Source organism: Eutrigla gurnardus (genome assembly GCF_963514095.1).
Source record: "Eutrigla gurnardus genome assembly, chromosome: 22".
Classification (NCBI taxonomy): domain Eukaryota; kingdom Metazoa; phylum Chordata; class Actinopteri; order Perciformes; family Triglidae; genus Eutrigla; species Eutrigla gurnardus.
Genome location: NC_139933.1, coordinates 6,415,899 through 6,430,125, shown reverse-complemented (window position 1 = coordinate 6,430,125; position 14,227 = coordinate 6,415,899). Strand labels below are relative to the sequence as shown.

The 14,227-nt window shown below is 43.4% G+C and overlaps 4 protein-coding genes across 5 annotated transcripts; 3 read left to right on the top strand and 1 right to left on the bottom strand.

The window, feature by feature from the left end:
- Positions 1 to 661: 661 nt before the first annotated feature.
- pstk (phosphoseryl-tRNA kinase) lies at positions 662 to 3,171 on the top strand. The gene is made up of 6 exons (XM_084039437.1): positions 662 to 979; positions 1,348 to 1,603; positions 1,983 to 2,184; positions 2,285 to 2,360; positions 2,454 to 2,547; positions 2,647 to 3,171. Exons 1-6 carry the CDS (start codon positions 758 to 760, stop codon positions 2,862 to 2,864), a joined length of 1,068 nt encoding a protein of 355 aa, XP_083895563.1. The 5' UTR covers positions 662 to 757; the 3' UTR covers positions 2,865 to 3,171.
- A 130-nt stretch (positions 3,172 to 3,301) lies between these two features.
- On the bottom strand, positions 3,302 to 5,528 carry LOC311032554 (zinc finger protein Pegasus-like). Of its 2 annotated transcripts, none has more exons than XM_084039436.1 (4): positions 5,518 to 5,528; positions 5,042 to 5,195; positions 4,765 to 4,953; positions 3,302 to 4,443 (listed from the first exon to the last, which is right to left on the bottom strand). In XM_084039436.1, the coding sequence occupies exons 2-4, from the start codon at positions 5,175 to 5,177 to the stop codon at positions 3,530 to 3,532; spliced, it is 1,239 nt and encodes a 412-aa protein (XP_083895562.1). In that variant the 5' UTR covers positions 5,178 to 5,195; positions 5,518 to 5,528; the 3' UTR covers positions 3,302 to 3,529. The 2 variants fall into 2 exon arrangements, with proteins under 2 accessions (XP_083895562.1, XP_083895561.1); XM_084039435.1 differs by lacking the exon at positions 5,518 to 5,528 and adding an exon at positions 5,383 to 5,409.
- A 257-nt stretch (positions 5,529 to 5,785) lies between these two features.
- On the top strand, positions 5,786 to 10,825 carry acadsb (acyl-CoA dehydrogenase short/branched chain). The gene is made up of 11 exons (XM_084039434.1): positions 5,786 to 5,917; positions 6,216 to 6,378; positions 6,459 to 6,559; positions 6,652 to 6,858; positions 6,959 to 7,129; positions 7,365 to 7,490; positions 7,568 to 7,660; positions 8,057 to 8,146; positions 8,233 to 8,370; positions 8,927 to 9,026; positions 9,523 to 10,825. Exons 1-11 carry the CDS (start codon positions 5,885 to 5,887, stop codon positions 9,597 to 9,599), a joined length of 1,299 nt encoding a protein of 432 aa, XP_083895560.1. The 5' UTR covers positions 5,786 to 5,884; the 3' UTR covers positions 9,600 to 10,825.
- An 872-nt stretch (positions 10,826 to 11,697) lies between these two features.
- Positions 11,698 to 13,653, top strand: hmx3b (H6 family homeobox 3b). Its single transcript, XM_084040148.1, has 2 exons — positions 11,698 to 12,612; positions 12,906 to 13,653. Exons 1-2 carry the CDS (start codon positions 12,333 to 12,335, stop codon positions 13,490 to 13,492), a joined length of 867 nt encoding a protein of 288 aa, XP_083896274.1. The 5' UTR covers positions 11,698 to 12,332; the 3' UTR covers positions 13,493 to 13,653.
- Positions 13,654 to 14,227: the final 574 nt, after the last annotated feature.

Here is a 14,227-nt window from a genome sequence, read left to right as displayed (position 1 = left end):
GCAATGTCCTTGAAGTGAAAATCTATTTCCTTGTTCGTGTCCTTATCAATCATCAGTTAGTTTTGACAGTTTAGACTCTTCTAGATGCATCACTGCTCTCCCGGAATAAGAACAGTATATGCATGCTCCTGGGCATAGATCAGCCCTTTCAGGAATCAGGAGTGTAACTTCCTTTCCGATCAGTCTATTGTCCTCATACTGGCAAAAAAAATCAGTGTCTACTTACAGTATGATCCCTTATCATAGCTTCAGTGTGGATGTGAGCTGTGATCCTTCCCTAAGAAATAAGAAATATTATTTTTTTGTAAAAAAAGAAAAAAGTATCTTGTGACCTCTTACTTTTTTTCAAGGGTGTCTTAAGGGGGTTCTGACCCAAAGTTTTGGCAACAGTCCTTAACAAGGCACACATTGGTGTGACATATCCTACAGCTCTGAAAATAATATTGGACTGTCTCTTGGCTACACCATTTGCATAACTTCCTATGCACCTTCCTAATATGTATATAGTTACTGAGCTCACTGGGCCACAACCACAGTCATAAATGGCATATCTGACCATAAATAAATAAATAAATGTCTCTCTTGCTTTCGCCCTATTTTATTTTGAAATGAGAACGGCCGGAAGTAACGTGTCTTCCTTCCGTTTTGACGCACCATAATGCGGAAGTTAGCTGTCAACTCCAAACCACCATGGCAACCGCTCATTGCTACGACGTATAAAAGAAGATGAGTTTTTAAAGCGACTCTCCGGTAGAACATGGCAGCAGAGGACGCCGGGGGGGGCGGCGGCCGGGCTCCGGCCTGTCTGTGTGTCCTCTGCGGGCTCCCTGCTGCGGGGAAATCCACGCTGGCCCGCGAGGTCCTCGGCACCGCTGCACGGCGGGGATGGAGAGCCGGTGTGGTGACGTACGATGACCTGATCCCAGAACGGGCCTTTCAGACCAGGGTGGCGGACGACGGTGTCAAAGGGCACGAAATGGTAAAGACGGCAGAGCTCGATTTGTCCCATCTATAGCGACCCCAAATCCGGGGTTGACAGTAGAATAGCACAATGTAATATATTTGGACTTTTCCTGTAACGTTAACAATAATCTTTAACTGTAAACTAGAAATATGATGTTAACATTGGGAGTTGTAGTGTCGGGAGTAACAATACAATACTTGTATTCTGAGGATAATATATGGACATTTAAGCAAAGTTTTGCATCAGTATCGTAGGAGATGATATAACACTGTTCTGACTTTGAATAGACCAAAAGATAAATAAATACACATGTATTCACTATAAGGTGCCAAAGTATCAAGTTCATATTTATTGCTTAACTGTTATTGTGTCTCTATTTCTAGCACACTGAATGGAAGTTACACAGACAAGAGGTTTTGCGGTGCGTTGAGGATTTCTTAGCGAAACCTCCAGGTTTGGCAGAGCTGCCGGACCGCCGTCAGATCAACGGGGCTGCGTGGGAACGATGCTTTGGAGCTCTGCTGCAGCCTGAAGCTTCGGACAGCTCACGGGCCGGCCAGGCACCACTTCTCCTTCTACTGGATGACAACTTCTACTATCCAAGCATGAGATATGAAGTGTACCAACTTGCAAGAAAGTGTAAGCACTTCTTTCTCTACAGCATGTTCATAACATAATGGTAGTTGTGCACGTTTTAGCCCCATATGTACAAATATATTTTATATGCTTACATTACAAAAGCTGTTTTGTAAGCTCTTATATTGGTTTTATATCTTAAACCTATGGAAACCATTAAATATTAGAAGATTGGAGCGTCCTGCAAGCAAAATCTTTGCCTTGAAACACAAGAACATAGCTCTGATCAATTTAAAGGCAACTTAATGTTTACTATGATGAATTCCTGATCTCAAGTAAGTTTCATGACTGCAAGTAAGAAACATATCATTGTAAAAACTGTGGGATAAAACACCCAAAACCATATTTCCCTTTGGCTGAATTAAATTTTTGTCTTTTTCAGATTCACTGGGTTTCTGCCAAGTGTATCTGCAGTGTGATCTGGAGTCCTGCATCAGCAGAAACCAGTGCAGGACTGAACCCATTCCCACCGAGGTGATATTGGAGATGGGGAAGCGTCTGGGGCCTCCAAATCCACAGAAGAATTCATGGGAGACAAACAGCCTTTCACCCAACACAACGGAGGATTTGTCCCAATGTGACATGTAAGGCAGCGGAATAAGCAGTTATTAGCGCTTAAATGTGCACACGTGAATCAAGTATTCATGGGTTGCCTCTGTCTTTTTCTCTTCCTCTTCCTGTCAGCCAGAGGGTGATGGAGTTGATCTCCTCGGCACTGAGCAACCCGCTGAGCCCGACTGAGGACAACACTGAACAAAAGGTTTGCCAATGCAGTGCCCTTCAAATCTATTAATAGTGGACTTTAGAAATGCAACTGCAGAATCTAATTATGTTGTGGTCTAATAACGTGCAGGAGGCGGACCGCCTGAAATGTGCAAATAGTGCGGTTCACCAAAGTGACCAGGCCTGTCGACGCCATATAACTGAAGCCATGAAGACGGCCAAAGGTCAGTTGTGAACTTCATTAATTCTATACATTTTGACTTTTTGACTTTGAAGCCCAATGTTGATTATGATTCTTTTTTTTTTTTTCATCTTAATTCTAGAGAATCAAGTACCCGCCGAGCACATGAGGTCTTTGGCTGCTCAGCTGAATGAATCCAAAGCAACATTTCTTCACAACCTGCGAAAACAGTTGTTTCAGGAAGCGTCTTTGCCTCAAGAGGAGGACATTGATGTAGAGCGCGTGGTGAAAAGGGCAGTGGACGTTTTTGAGCACGAGAAAAAGGAAATCCTCTTGAGAATCATGAATGGAAACGAATGACCATTTTTTTTTTTCTTGAATTTTCACAAAAGCAGATTTAATTGCATCAAAAGTCACAAGAGAATGACTGACATTGTATTTAATTAAATGTAAATTTGAATTACGGCAAAGGAAGAACATGTATTGTTGTAGCGAAAAACCTTCAACTACATTAATTCTACTATTCAGGGCAACTTATAAATATAAAAAGGAGGAGAAAAACTATTGAAATCTGTCTAAATGATTCATGATTGATTTGACTGAAATCTGCAGTCTACAGAGTGAGGTATAAATAAGAACAGCACGCAGGATTATAACGAGTCTAGCTTTTAATTTGAACAGAAAACGAGCCAATTTAGCGACCAGTCTTTGAAAGTTTCAGTTTCTCACAGTGAAATGTGTTAAATACTGTTGGCACTCTATTCAATGTCTCATATTGTACATATAGTGTATATTCAATACGTTTGTTAGTTTGTCTAATGTATGTACACATCAATCCAAAACCAATATGAAAAGCCCAAAGCCATGTAGGACTGCAGTAAGGCTACAGAGTATAAAATGGAAAAGTAAACTGTACACAACAGAAATATTAAATGTGAATCAGTGCCATCATATTTAGATGCTATACAAGCAAATATACAGAAAGCCAGGTGCTAAGAATCCATATGCATCCATGTCAATTGGAATCACTTTTTATGTTGCCCACGGGCAAAATGGCATGAAAAGTCATATTTGTCCACGCACATGTGGCCACAGATGTTGCACTGGAATGGATGCTCGTAGCCATGGCAGCCCATGTGAATAGTGTAGAGGATATTGTCAAGAAAGTGAATATCACAGTGCTGGCATCTATTTGAGGGCTGTTGGTCCGGTGTGGTCAGGGAAGTAGGCGTGCCCGGCTGGTTGTCGCCAACGCTCGCACCGAGAGTGTTCAGGCTGTTCTCAAAGCCGAGGCCAGGAACGGGACTGCACCTCCCATGGCCCGCGGTGGGAGATTCATGTTTATACGGTGAAGTCTGCACTCCATTTGAACATGTAGAGATCTGCTGTAAGAGGACGGGCTTCTCATCGTTTAAGGACTCCCTGTCTTGGAACGCAGGAGACTGAGACCCGGGATGAAGGTCGGCTAACTGGCCTGCAAGCGTATTCAGCTGGTCCGGTGGGTTATTGAAAGTCAAACCATTAGCAACTCTTTTGCAACCGTCGTGCTCGTCCACCTTGGGGTGATTCTTGTACTCACTGCTATTGATATTGTGGTGGATCTTGTGAGACAAGTCATTCAGGTAATCTGACTTTGGCATTCCAACGGAGGGAGGGTTGTAGTTGATGAGCAGTCGCCTGCTGAAGCCCAACGTGCCTGTCCTCTTCTGCAGAGAGCCCAACATCCTTTTGTTGGAGAAAGGAGAGCGGACGGCCCTGGTGGGCAGGAGCTTGTGGCGGCGGCGGCGGTGGTGCGACAGGTTGCTACGGTCACTGCAGCGGAAGGCACAGAGGTCACATTTGTACGGCTTCTCTCCCGTGTGTGAGCGCATATGGGCTTCCAAGTGGCGCTCGTACGCCGAGGCAAACGGGCACAGCTGGCAGCGATGAGGCTTTTCTCCTGGGTGACAATCACATGATATAATTGCAGTTATAATATTGATATTACTAAGCGTATTTTACTGTGTAAATAGCTAGGAGGCTGTATGCTCAATGAATGTGTGCAGGAGATGGTTATATAAACAAAAAAAAAGGGCCAATATTATTCCAAAATTTTATCCTTGAATGTCTAATGAATGTATGTGAGAAAACAGACATGGAGATGATATACAGTTGTTACAGAGGTTGATAACAAGGAACATTTCCAGTATGTTTGCATGACCTTATTGCAGTGTTTAGGCATGGTGTTGTCTTAATGCATGGGTGGAGGGTAAACACTGACCTGTGTGGATGCGGATGTGCTCTATTAAACGAGCCATTCCCTTATTGGCATAGCTGCAATAGCTGCATTTGTACTTTCCATCGCAGGTCCTCTCCAGGCCGTCGATCTGCACATCCGTCCCATCCTCCATCGGCAGGCTCACCTCCACGGACGGTGGGTCCAGGCCGTTCTGCTCACTCCTGGGGGCAACTACGGAGCAAAGGCACAATAACATAACTGATAACGTATGTTCACACATCATGTCGCTGTGCGGTGTTATTGTGCTCCGTTTTCCCACCGGCTTGAAACGGCTCCCCTGACTCCTTCTCTCCGCAAACAGAGCCCGATATCATGTTGACATGTTGGGTTTGCTGAGTCAGGTATTCCTGGAATTCCTTCACAAAATCCACGGGCTCGGTTTTTATCTCTTCCATGCTCCGTCTGTGTTGAAGCTGAAACGACCCAGAGGAGATGAGATGACAGTCAGATGTGTGACAGCTCTGCTTTGTTCCCCCACAGTACCTTAGCTAACGTAGATGCCTAGGAAATATGTTGCTGTTCTTCGTAGCTATTAGCAACAACGCTAACGTCGCCAAGCTAGCTAGACCCTCAAAGCAATTTTCACTATTATTGACATACCTTTAACGCCATCCTTACCTTTCAGCGTCTAAGTGACATTATCGGTAAGCACAGACAAGTGTGAAAAGTGGGCCCTGGGTATAAAGTGTCTAACTAGAAGTGTTAAGAGGTGAAAGCTTCCGTTTTAGCTGATACCTTTTGTTCCGTGTCCCCCCAAACGCAACTGTTGCCTTTGGGTACTATCGTAAAATATCGCTTATGTGCAAGAACGCTTGAAACGCCTCGAAATCTGCTTTAAGTTTGGTTTTTTTGTATCGTATAAAAAAAGTCACCACTTCAAAACTAACCTTCATTTCAAACACATCAAATCGCGTTGTTTCCTTTTGTTTAAACATACTGATAAAGATTGTGGCAGATTGAAATTCATGTGCGGTGCTTAAATAACTCGTTAGCACGAGGGGCACTTGAAGGCAGCACGGCTCTTTTGGACGTACCCTCCAGATTTTATGGAACGTAATACGTGTGCGCGTATGTAAACAGTACTGTGTAACTATCCTTCCCAATGGCTGCGTCGCTGTTCAGGACTTTCTCAAAGGTAAAACTGCATATCGGTGTCACGTTTATTAAACATTTGCCCAGTTTAATATACTGTATTTTCCGACTGAAGCAATCCGCTATCCTTGATTTTGCGTAACGTAACCTCCGGCGACGTTTCTAGCTAACGGATGGCTAACGCTAGCATGTAGTAACTTACTCAACAAAACCGGCAGCTTATTGATCAGTGAAATAATTAATTAACTTAACGTTAGTGTTGAATGATGGTCGACGTCAAAGTGCGCATTTACCCAAATAAGGAGATCGACATTTTCACTGTTGTCCTGTCCTGTTTTCAGTCGTGCAGACAGATCTCCAGACCATGGGTTGCACGCCAGGCTGGATGGAGGAGCGGGTCCTCCAATCCTGCCGTAGATGTGACCTCAGACCAGGCAGCTGGGGTGGTCTCCTTCGCCCCCCTCCAGACATATTCAGAGGAGGAGAGCATGATGAGGGAAGCCGGTGAGTTGGTGGTTTTCATGGCTTCTACAGCAGCTGAAGACAGGGTTTCTACAACACTAAAACATCTTGTTCTTTGACAGTTAAAAAATATGCACAAGAGCGCATCGCTCCACTTGTGTCAAAGATGGATGACATTTCTGCCATGGATGAGGAAGTGATCAAATCTCTCTTCGAACAGGGTGTACGTAGTTATTTTAAATGTCTAACACCTTTTATTTAAGTCAGTTTCTGTGGTTTTGTTCTATCCAGTATTAATATATATATATTTTACAGCTCATGGGCATTGAGATTGACCCAGACTACAACGGCACTGGCTCCACCTTCTTCTCCTCCATTCTGGTCATTGAGGAGCTGGCAAAGGTGGACCCCTCCATAGCCGTGCTCTGCGACATCCAGAACACACTGATCAACACGCTGTTTGCCAAACTGGGCACAGCAGCTCAGAAAGAGCGGTACCTCAGCCGACTGTCAACTGACATGGTGAGCAACTTGACAAAACGGTGATCCACTTGATGCTGTAGATCTCTTGACTAGCTGTGTATATTTCACACGTCCTTATACGCCGTGTCATGTCACACAGGTCGGAAGCTTCTGCCTCTCCGAAGCCGAGTCGGGGAGCGACGCGTTCTCTCTGAAGACGCGTGCTGAAAAACACAAAGACTATTACGTCATCAATGGATCCAAGATGTGGATCAGCAACGCAGAGCACGCGGGTGTATTCCTAGTGATGGCAAATGTAGACCCCTCTGCTGTGAGTCAATGCTCATCTTTCTATTCTTGTTTCCTCGTCAGCCAAAAAAAGAAAGAATCACAACTTATATAGCAATATAATATAAAGTATATCATCATCTCACATCGGATTTCCCCTGTTTAAATGCAATTCAACTGTGAAATACCACATATATGTTATCCAAAACGATAATTCTAATGTCTCTCTAACTCAACAAAAAGTGTGCCTGAAATGTTAAGACAAACTCACTCGACAGGGATACAGAGGCATCACCTGCTTCATCGTGGACAGCGACACCGAGGGACTCGAGGTCGGCAAGAAGGAGAACAAGCTCGGCCTGCGTGCGTCCTCCACCTGCCCGCTCAACTTGGACAACGTCAAGGTACAACCAAACACCTGGGACCAGCGTGAACCTACGGCACAACCCGGCTTTTACTAACTTTGAGCTTTTCATTGTAGGTACCAGAGAAGAACATTTTGGGCCAGATCGGTCACGGATACAAGTACGCTATCGGAATGTTAAACGAGGGCCGGATTGGAATCGCTGCACAGGTAAACCGTTTTTTTTTATTTTAGTGATAAAATGCACCAAGTCTGTGGAAGAGTCTGCCTCTCGACATCAGACAGGCGTTCTATACATTTAAAGCCAAGCGAAAGATCTGCTTGTTTATTTATTTTTATTTTTTTTATTGTAATTTTACTGTGAATATTTTTTTCTGGATTGTTCTTGTTTTTACTGAACTGTTCTTTATTTTTATTTTACTGTTTTTAATTTATCGTTTTTACTCTTATATTCTTGTTGTTGTACAGCACTTTGATGGAAAGCACTTCATATATAAATGTATTATTATTATTATTATACACTTAAAAACAGATAAATGTGCTCTATTCAAGAATACAAAGTGTGAAATGGAAATGCTGCTAACTTTGTATCTCTGTATCTTTCAGATGCTTGGCCTGGCACAGGGTTGCTTCGACCACACGATCCCGTACACCCGGCAGAGAGTGCAGTTTGGAAAACGCATCTTTGACTTCCAGGTAAAAATCACAGTAGATTCCCACGTTTTCACATGACGAGACCAGTGTGTTCAATGTGTTCTTGTGTCCTTCTGTTTGTATTCCAGGGCATGCAGCACCAAATCGCCCACGTAGCAACACAGATCGAAGCTGCTCGGCTGCTGACGTACAACGCCGCTCGTCTGAAGGAAGCAGGGAGACCTTTCATCAAGGAGGCCTGCATGGCGAAGTACTTCACCGCAGAGGTGAGCTTCATGATTTACTGACCATTTTTGAAATGTTTGTGTGTATTTCTAGGATATATTGTGATTTGTTTTTTTTGTGTTTTGCATTTTCTTTCTCGATAATCTCTCTTAACCCATCTGTGTTGTTGAGCCTTGATTCTATTCTACGTGCTGCTGTCTTGGCCAGCAAACGATAGTTTCCGTCTCAGTGAAACATCTTCCTGGTTGAATTAAAATCCTATAATATCAGAATCAGAATGGCAATGATGTTTTCAAATACAAGGAATTTTCTTTGTTGTATTGGCGCATAATATAAACCTGGCAAGAGAAATTATAATAAAAAGTAAATGCAAGTAACGCAAAAATCAATAAACCATAGAAAACAAATACAATAAACACGAAGAAATACTATTAAAAATTGTCCAAGGAATGTACAAATGTACGAAGTATAATATACTGAGACATAGTCCCAAACGTGCGTTAATGTAACATGGAGACAGGTGTGATGGTATTAATGTATATTTTAGTGTCTATGGGAAAGGATAAGAGTCAAAATGTGATATTTTTTCCCCCTCAGGTTGCAACCCTCACCACATCTAAATGCATCGAATGGATGGGAGGAGTAGGCTTCACCAAAGACTACCCCATAGAGAAATACTACAGAGACTGTAAAATCGGTGAGCATGACATGTATAGCACGTGACGTTATGCACAACTGTACATTGACACGTTGTTGACACTGTCTGTTAGATTGTTGTTGATATTAGAGCTGGTTTAAGTAACTGTGACTAAAGCTACAATGTGGGAAATGACACAACACACAAGGGCTGCAGGCAGGTCAGGTGTAGTTGTTTGTGATTGGACCAGAGTGGGGCGGAGAGAAAGGGCAGATGGCAGTGGCTGTAATCGGACACTGCAGGAATCCCCCCCTCCCCTCCCCCCTTATCCAAGCCCTCAGAGTGCCATTATACCAACACACAGCCAAGGAACCTGCCGGGGCAAAATGTCACTTTTCCTGTCATCGCCACCGTCTTCCAGCTGAAGCACCCGCATACTGAGCCGGATAATGAGCCGCCTTGTCTCCTGATTGGCGCGCTATGCAGGGGATTTTCACAAAAACTTGTTTGTCCGACACGCATTAATTCTAATGCTTTGGTTTATCTCCATGTGCAGGTACCATTTATGAGGGTACAACAAACGTTCAGCTATCCACGATGGCCAAGTTCATTGATAAGGAGTACGATCACTGAAACCATCCGACCGGAGCCTGATGGATGGCACACCTGTGTTAACACTCCCTTTTTTCTTTTCCTGAGATGACTCTGGGGGTGGGATTCCTGTAGATCTGCATTAGTGTTTCTAGAGTTTTGTTGCAGTTATAGCTTTATTGTCAATTTTTACTACTGTTTAGTTGGCACTCCTGATTTTAATGGTCCTCTGGTCTTGTCTGTAGCTCTTCTTCTTATTGTGAGATATGGTGATGAATCATGTCAGTTTAAGATAACTCATTCACATGTTTCAGTACGAGAATTGTGAAAGATGTTGATCGGGATTTTATTCGGATGTTTCAGTGCCTTCAGGGGGGTCGGCTATGACTGAGCTCGATCACTCAAAAGTGTGGCGTGTTCGAAGGCCACCGTCAAATAGGTTAATTATAGCATTTCACTTGCTTATATGCTCCATAGATACTGTACATAAAGAGATTATACATATAGAGCAATGTAGCAATCGTTTTATCATCATCAATAAATAGGAAGTAGTCTGTAGTGCAATTGACCAGCTTTCCTGGTGTATCTTAGGCAGCGTAGTACCAAGTTATGTCACTAGATGGCGGCATTCTCCACACCACAGCAGCCCAGGCAGCTTCTCACTGAGAGAGCAGTCAATTCCCACGTCATTTAACAGCCTGTCACCTCTAATGATATTTCATATGGGTTTAATTACGCCGGTGCTTCAGATGAAAAGAGCCTGCCTTGCCTAATTGACTCACTGATCATTTTTTCAGGTGAGATTGATTACAAATCCAATGAGGTCTATTGTTTTACACAACGCAGACAGGCTGCCGTCAGATAATACAGACCTTTAAGTCCCAGACCCCTTGTAAAAATGAATCACGCATGGTATCAATTTACCATAAAGCCATTAATCACTGACATTACTTAACAATATGCATCCCTTTGATGCCCCCAGTCTCTTGCACAGAAGAGTAAAACAGACTAATCTCCTTTGATTTCATCATTACACTGAGAAAAAACACCCTCCGTGTTGTCAAAGTCAGTTTAGCATTGTAAAAAAAATGCTTTTAATGAACTGATGAATGCGTGATAAATATTCAGTGTCACCTGTTGAATACACACCAGTATTTGACTTCTTTTCGGCGTGGGTTGTTACTGTTGGGTATGTTACAAATAAGATCTGCACCATGTTTCAAAAATCATTAAAAAAGACAAAAAATGAAAACACGCCTGCATTTGCATCACTGATACTTTGTCCCCCCCCCCCATGTGATCCACTCTGACTTATTCCCATCTATTGTGCAATCCCCCCCCCCCCCCCTCGTTTAATGAACATAATCTGATGAAAACACGGCTAGTTGCTTTTCACTTTGCATTGGCAGCAGCTCAACTAGCCTCGTTCTCCGCCCCCATCTTTAACACAGCCATGAGACCTCTAATTATGCAGGGATTCAAGTAGCTTTTCACTAAACACAGCGTTGTCCTTTAGAGCTGGAGAGCGCTCCACGAGCTAAAAGGACAGGCTGCATGTTTGCAGGTTGAGCAAATTCAATTGGTTCCAAAAAAAAAAACAAGAAAAATCCATATCCAAAGGCTGTTTGACATGTTTCCTTTAGGAGTTTCTAAAAGCACATTCAAAAGGCCAGTCGTTGGGTTAACAAATCCAGGATTCATCCTGCCTTTCCCATACGATGAAGTCTCAAACATGCTTAATTCAATCTGAAGAGAAAAGCAGTTTGATGGCTTATAAATGTGCATTTAATCTGCTGCCTTATCGTCTGACGTGACCACATTTTATCACACACGTCAGATGTAATGTGCTGCATCCGAGCACCGGCATTAATATGTGACAGAAACTCTGTTGTGTCATCCCCCCCCGTTACATCACCTGCTGCCCCTTGCAGGCTTTTGCACACAGCTGATTTGGAAAGCCTTTATCACAGTGGTAAGCATTCAATTTGACGTCTGCCTGTAGCACTTCCTGACTAATACAATTACACTGAAGCCAATGAGCTCTGATGCAGGTGCCTTCCTGTTGCACACAGGTGAAGAAGAAAACAACAACAGGTGGATGACGTCGTTCCTCGGCAGGTTACAGAGTTCACCAAAGTCAAAACAAAGACATGTTTTATCATATTTTATCATTTGTGTGCTTTAAGGACTAAGATTAATGGATTTATTTGATGTTTTCGGTGGTTTACAATGGTGCGTAAAATGTGCTTTATTTGCGTATTTGTGCCAAGGCCACGTCGAGGTGCGATAATCCCCCGGACCGTTTATTCAATTTACTGACAGGTGATTGCGAGACATTCTGCTCTTTAATCTAATTGGATGATAAGTGGTGCGTACTGTTGAGCCTGAAGCCAAAACGCTTGCGCGGCCTTTTTTTTTCTTTTTTTTTCTTTGGGGGTGTGTGTGTGGAGTCTATTCTCGTCACAGCCCCTCGCGGTTTCATCTCAAATCCCATTTGCTATTGTACCTGCCCAATAGCAGAGACCGAGCGCGTTTTAACTCGGATGGCATTTTTTTATTCCATCATTACAATCCAGCGCAAGTTTGACGCAGTGATCTCTGAGCTCTCACTTTGATCATCACCAGGAGCGTTTTTTTTCTTTCTCTCCCCCCTTTCTCTCTCTCTCTCTCTACTTGTTTTCAACAAAACAACATCATCTTTTTCAGGTGTTTTTTTTTTCCCTCCCCTACATAAGTTTTGATGGTGATCCACATCGGACAGTAGCCTGAACGGTGATGGCAGACTCTGACGCGCAAGAGACTCGCCAACCCGCAAAAGACTCGCCGTTCTCCATAAAGAACCTGCTGAACATCGAAGACAAACCCGCGAAGCCGAAAAGCTTCCTCGGCTCGTCCAAAGGAGTGTTCGAGGGCAGCTTCTTCTCTCGCCTCGGCGACCTGTCTTTCCCTCGGTTTGAGTTGCCCACACAGAGAATTGGACTATCCGCGCAGTATTTGGAGAGAGCGTCCACCTGGTGGTACCCGTACACGCTCGGGACTCATCTGAGGACTGCGGGTAAATACCATTAACTTTCACTCTGCTGGTGTGGGAACTGATGTGTTTTTGGTCTGGGGAAATGTGAATTTAAATCAGTTGTATTGCAAAGATATGTCACATCACGAATAACCGATTTAAAATATGGCATGAATTCTAAGGAATTACGCTCATAAACTAAACGTCAATATCAAGATAAAAGGTCACATATTCCACAATTAAACTGAATGCAATTGAAATAGTTTTTTCCTTTGATTATCACCCCTTTAATTGCTTTGAGGGTCAAATTTAAACGCAGTTGTTTTCCCCTGCAGGGTCTGAGAAGGCCAACCTGAGGGAGGCATCACCGGCAGCGGACAGACGCTCCCCGGATCTCCAAAAGAGCGACCAGGATGCCAAGGAGGAGAGCGCCGACGACGACATCGCGCTGGACGAAAGTGACTCGGAAGAGCCAAAGAAAGACACCGAGCAGGAGGACGACTGGCGGAGGAAAACGGACGAGCTGGACTCCGAGAGGAAGCCCTGTCGGAAGAAGAAGACGCGCACGGTGTTTTCCAGGAGTCAGGTCTTCCAGCTGGAGTCCACCTTCGACATAAAGCGCTACCTGAGCAGCTCGGAGAGGGCGGGCCTGGCCGCGTCCCTGCACCTGACCGAGACGCAGGTGAAGATCTGGTTCCAGAACCGGAGGAATAAGTGGAAGAGGCAGCTGGCCGCGGAGCTGGAGGCGGCCAACCTGAGCCACGCGGCGGCGCAGAGGATTGTGCGGGTCCCCATACTTTACCACGAGAACGGAGCCACAGAAACGGCCGGGGGCCCCAACTCACCGGGCGGCCAGTCGCTCCTGGCTTTCCCCCACCACATGTACTATTCCCACCCCGTCCCGCTGCTGAGGCCCGTTTAACGCTGACTGTCGTCTGTACATATGTTTTTAAATGACAGTGACCTTCATTGTTGGAATTTTGTATATTTTGTAGATTCAACGGACACAATGTTAGGTCATGTTATTATTATTATTATTATTATTATTATTATTATTATTATTATTATTATTATTATTATTATTATTATATGTCATAATATATTATTCTGCTAAAGCGTCATTGAGCAATTCAGTCCCTATTGCAGCCACAATTAAAATTGGTGTTACGGGGGGGCAGTCGAAAATTCTTATTCTTATTCTTGTTATTATTATTATTATTATTATTATTATTATTATTATTATTATTATTATTATTGGTGAAAATGTTTCATGCTCAAAAGTGGGTGAATATAATTTAATGTATTCAATTTGGGAGGGGAAGAACTTGTTTTGAACAGGGTTGACTGTCCATATGTATTTTACAGAGATGTGTGTCAGTGTTTGTAGCAAAACATGTGAAATTTATTATTTTGATATTTTCCAATATTGTGCAATAATGTTGGCTTCACATTAGGCTACCAGCTTTTGTCACCTTTGTTCACTTTTACAGGAAACATCTCTTTTTTTCTCTCTCTCTCTCTTTGTAATAGTGAAGACAATCATGTCATCCTTAAAAAAAAAATCCCCGAAAAGCTGCAGGTAATAGGCATTTGTTTTTATGACGTAATGTTTTGCCGGTAATTTAAAAGCCATGCAAAAAGCCAAAAATAGCCTCTG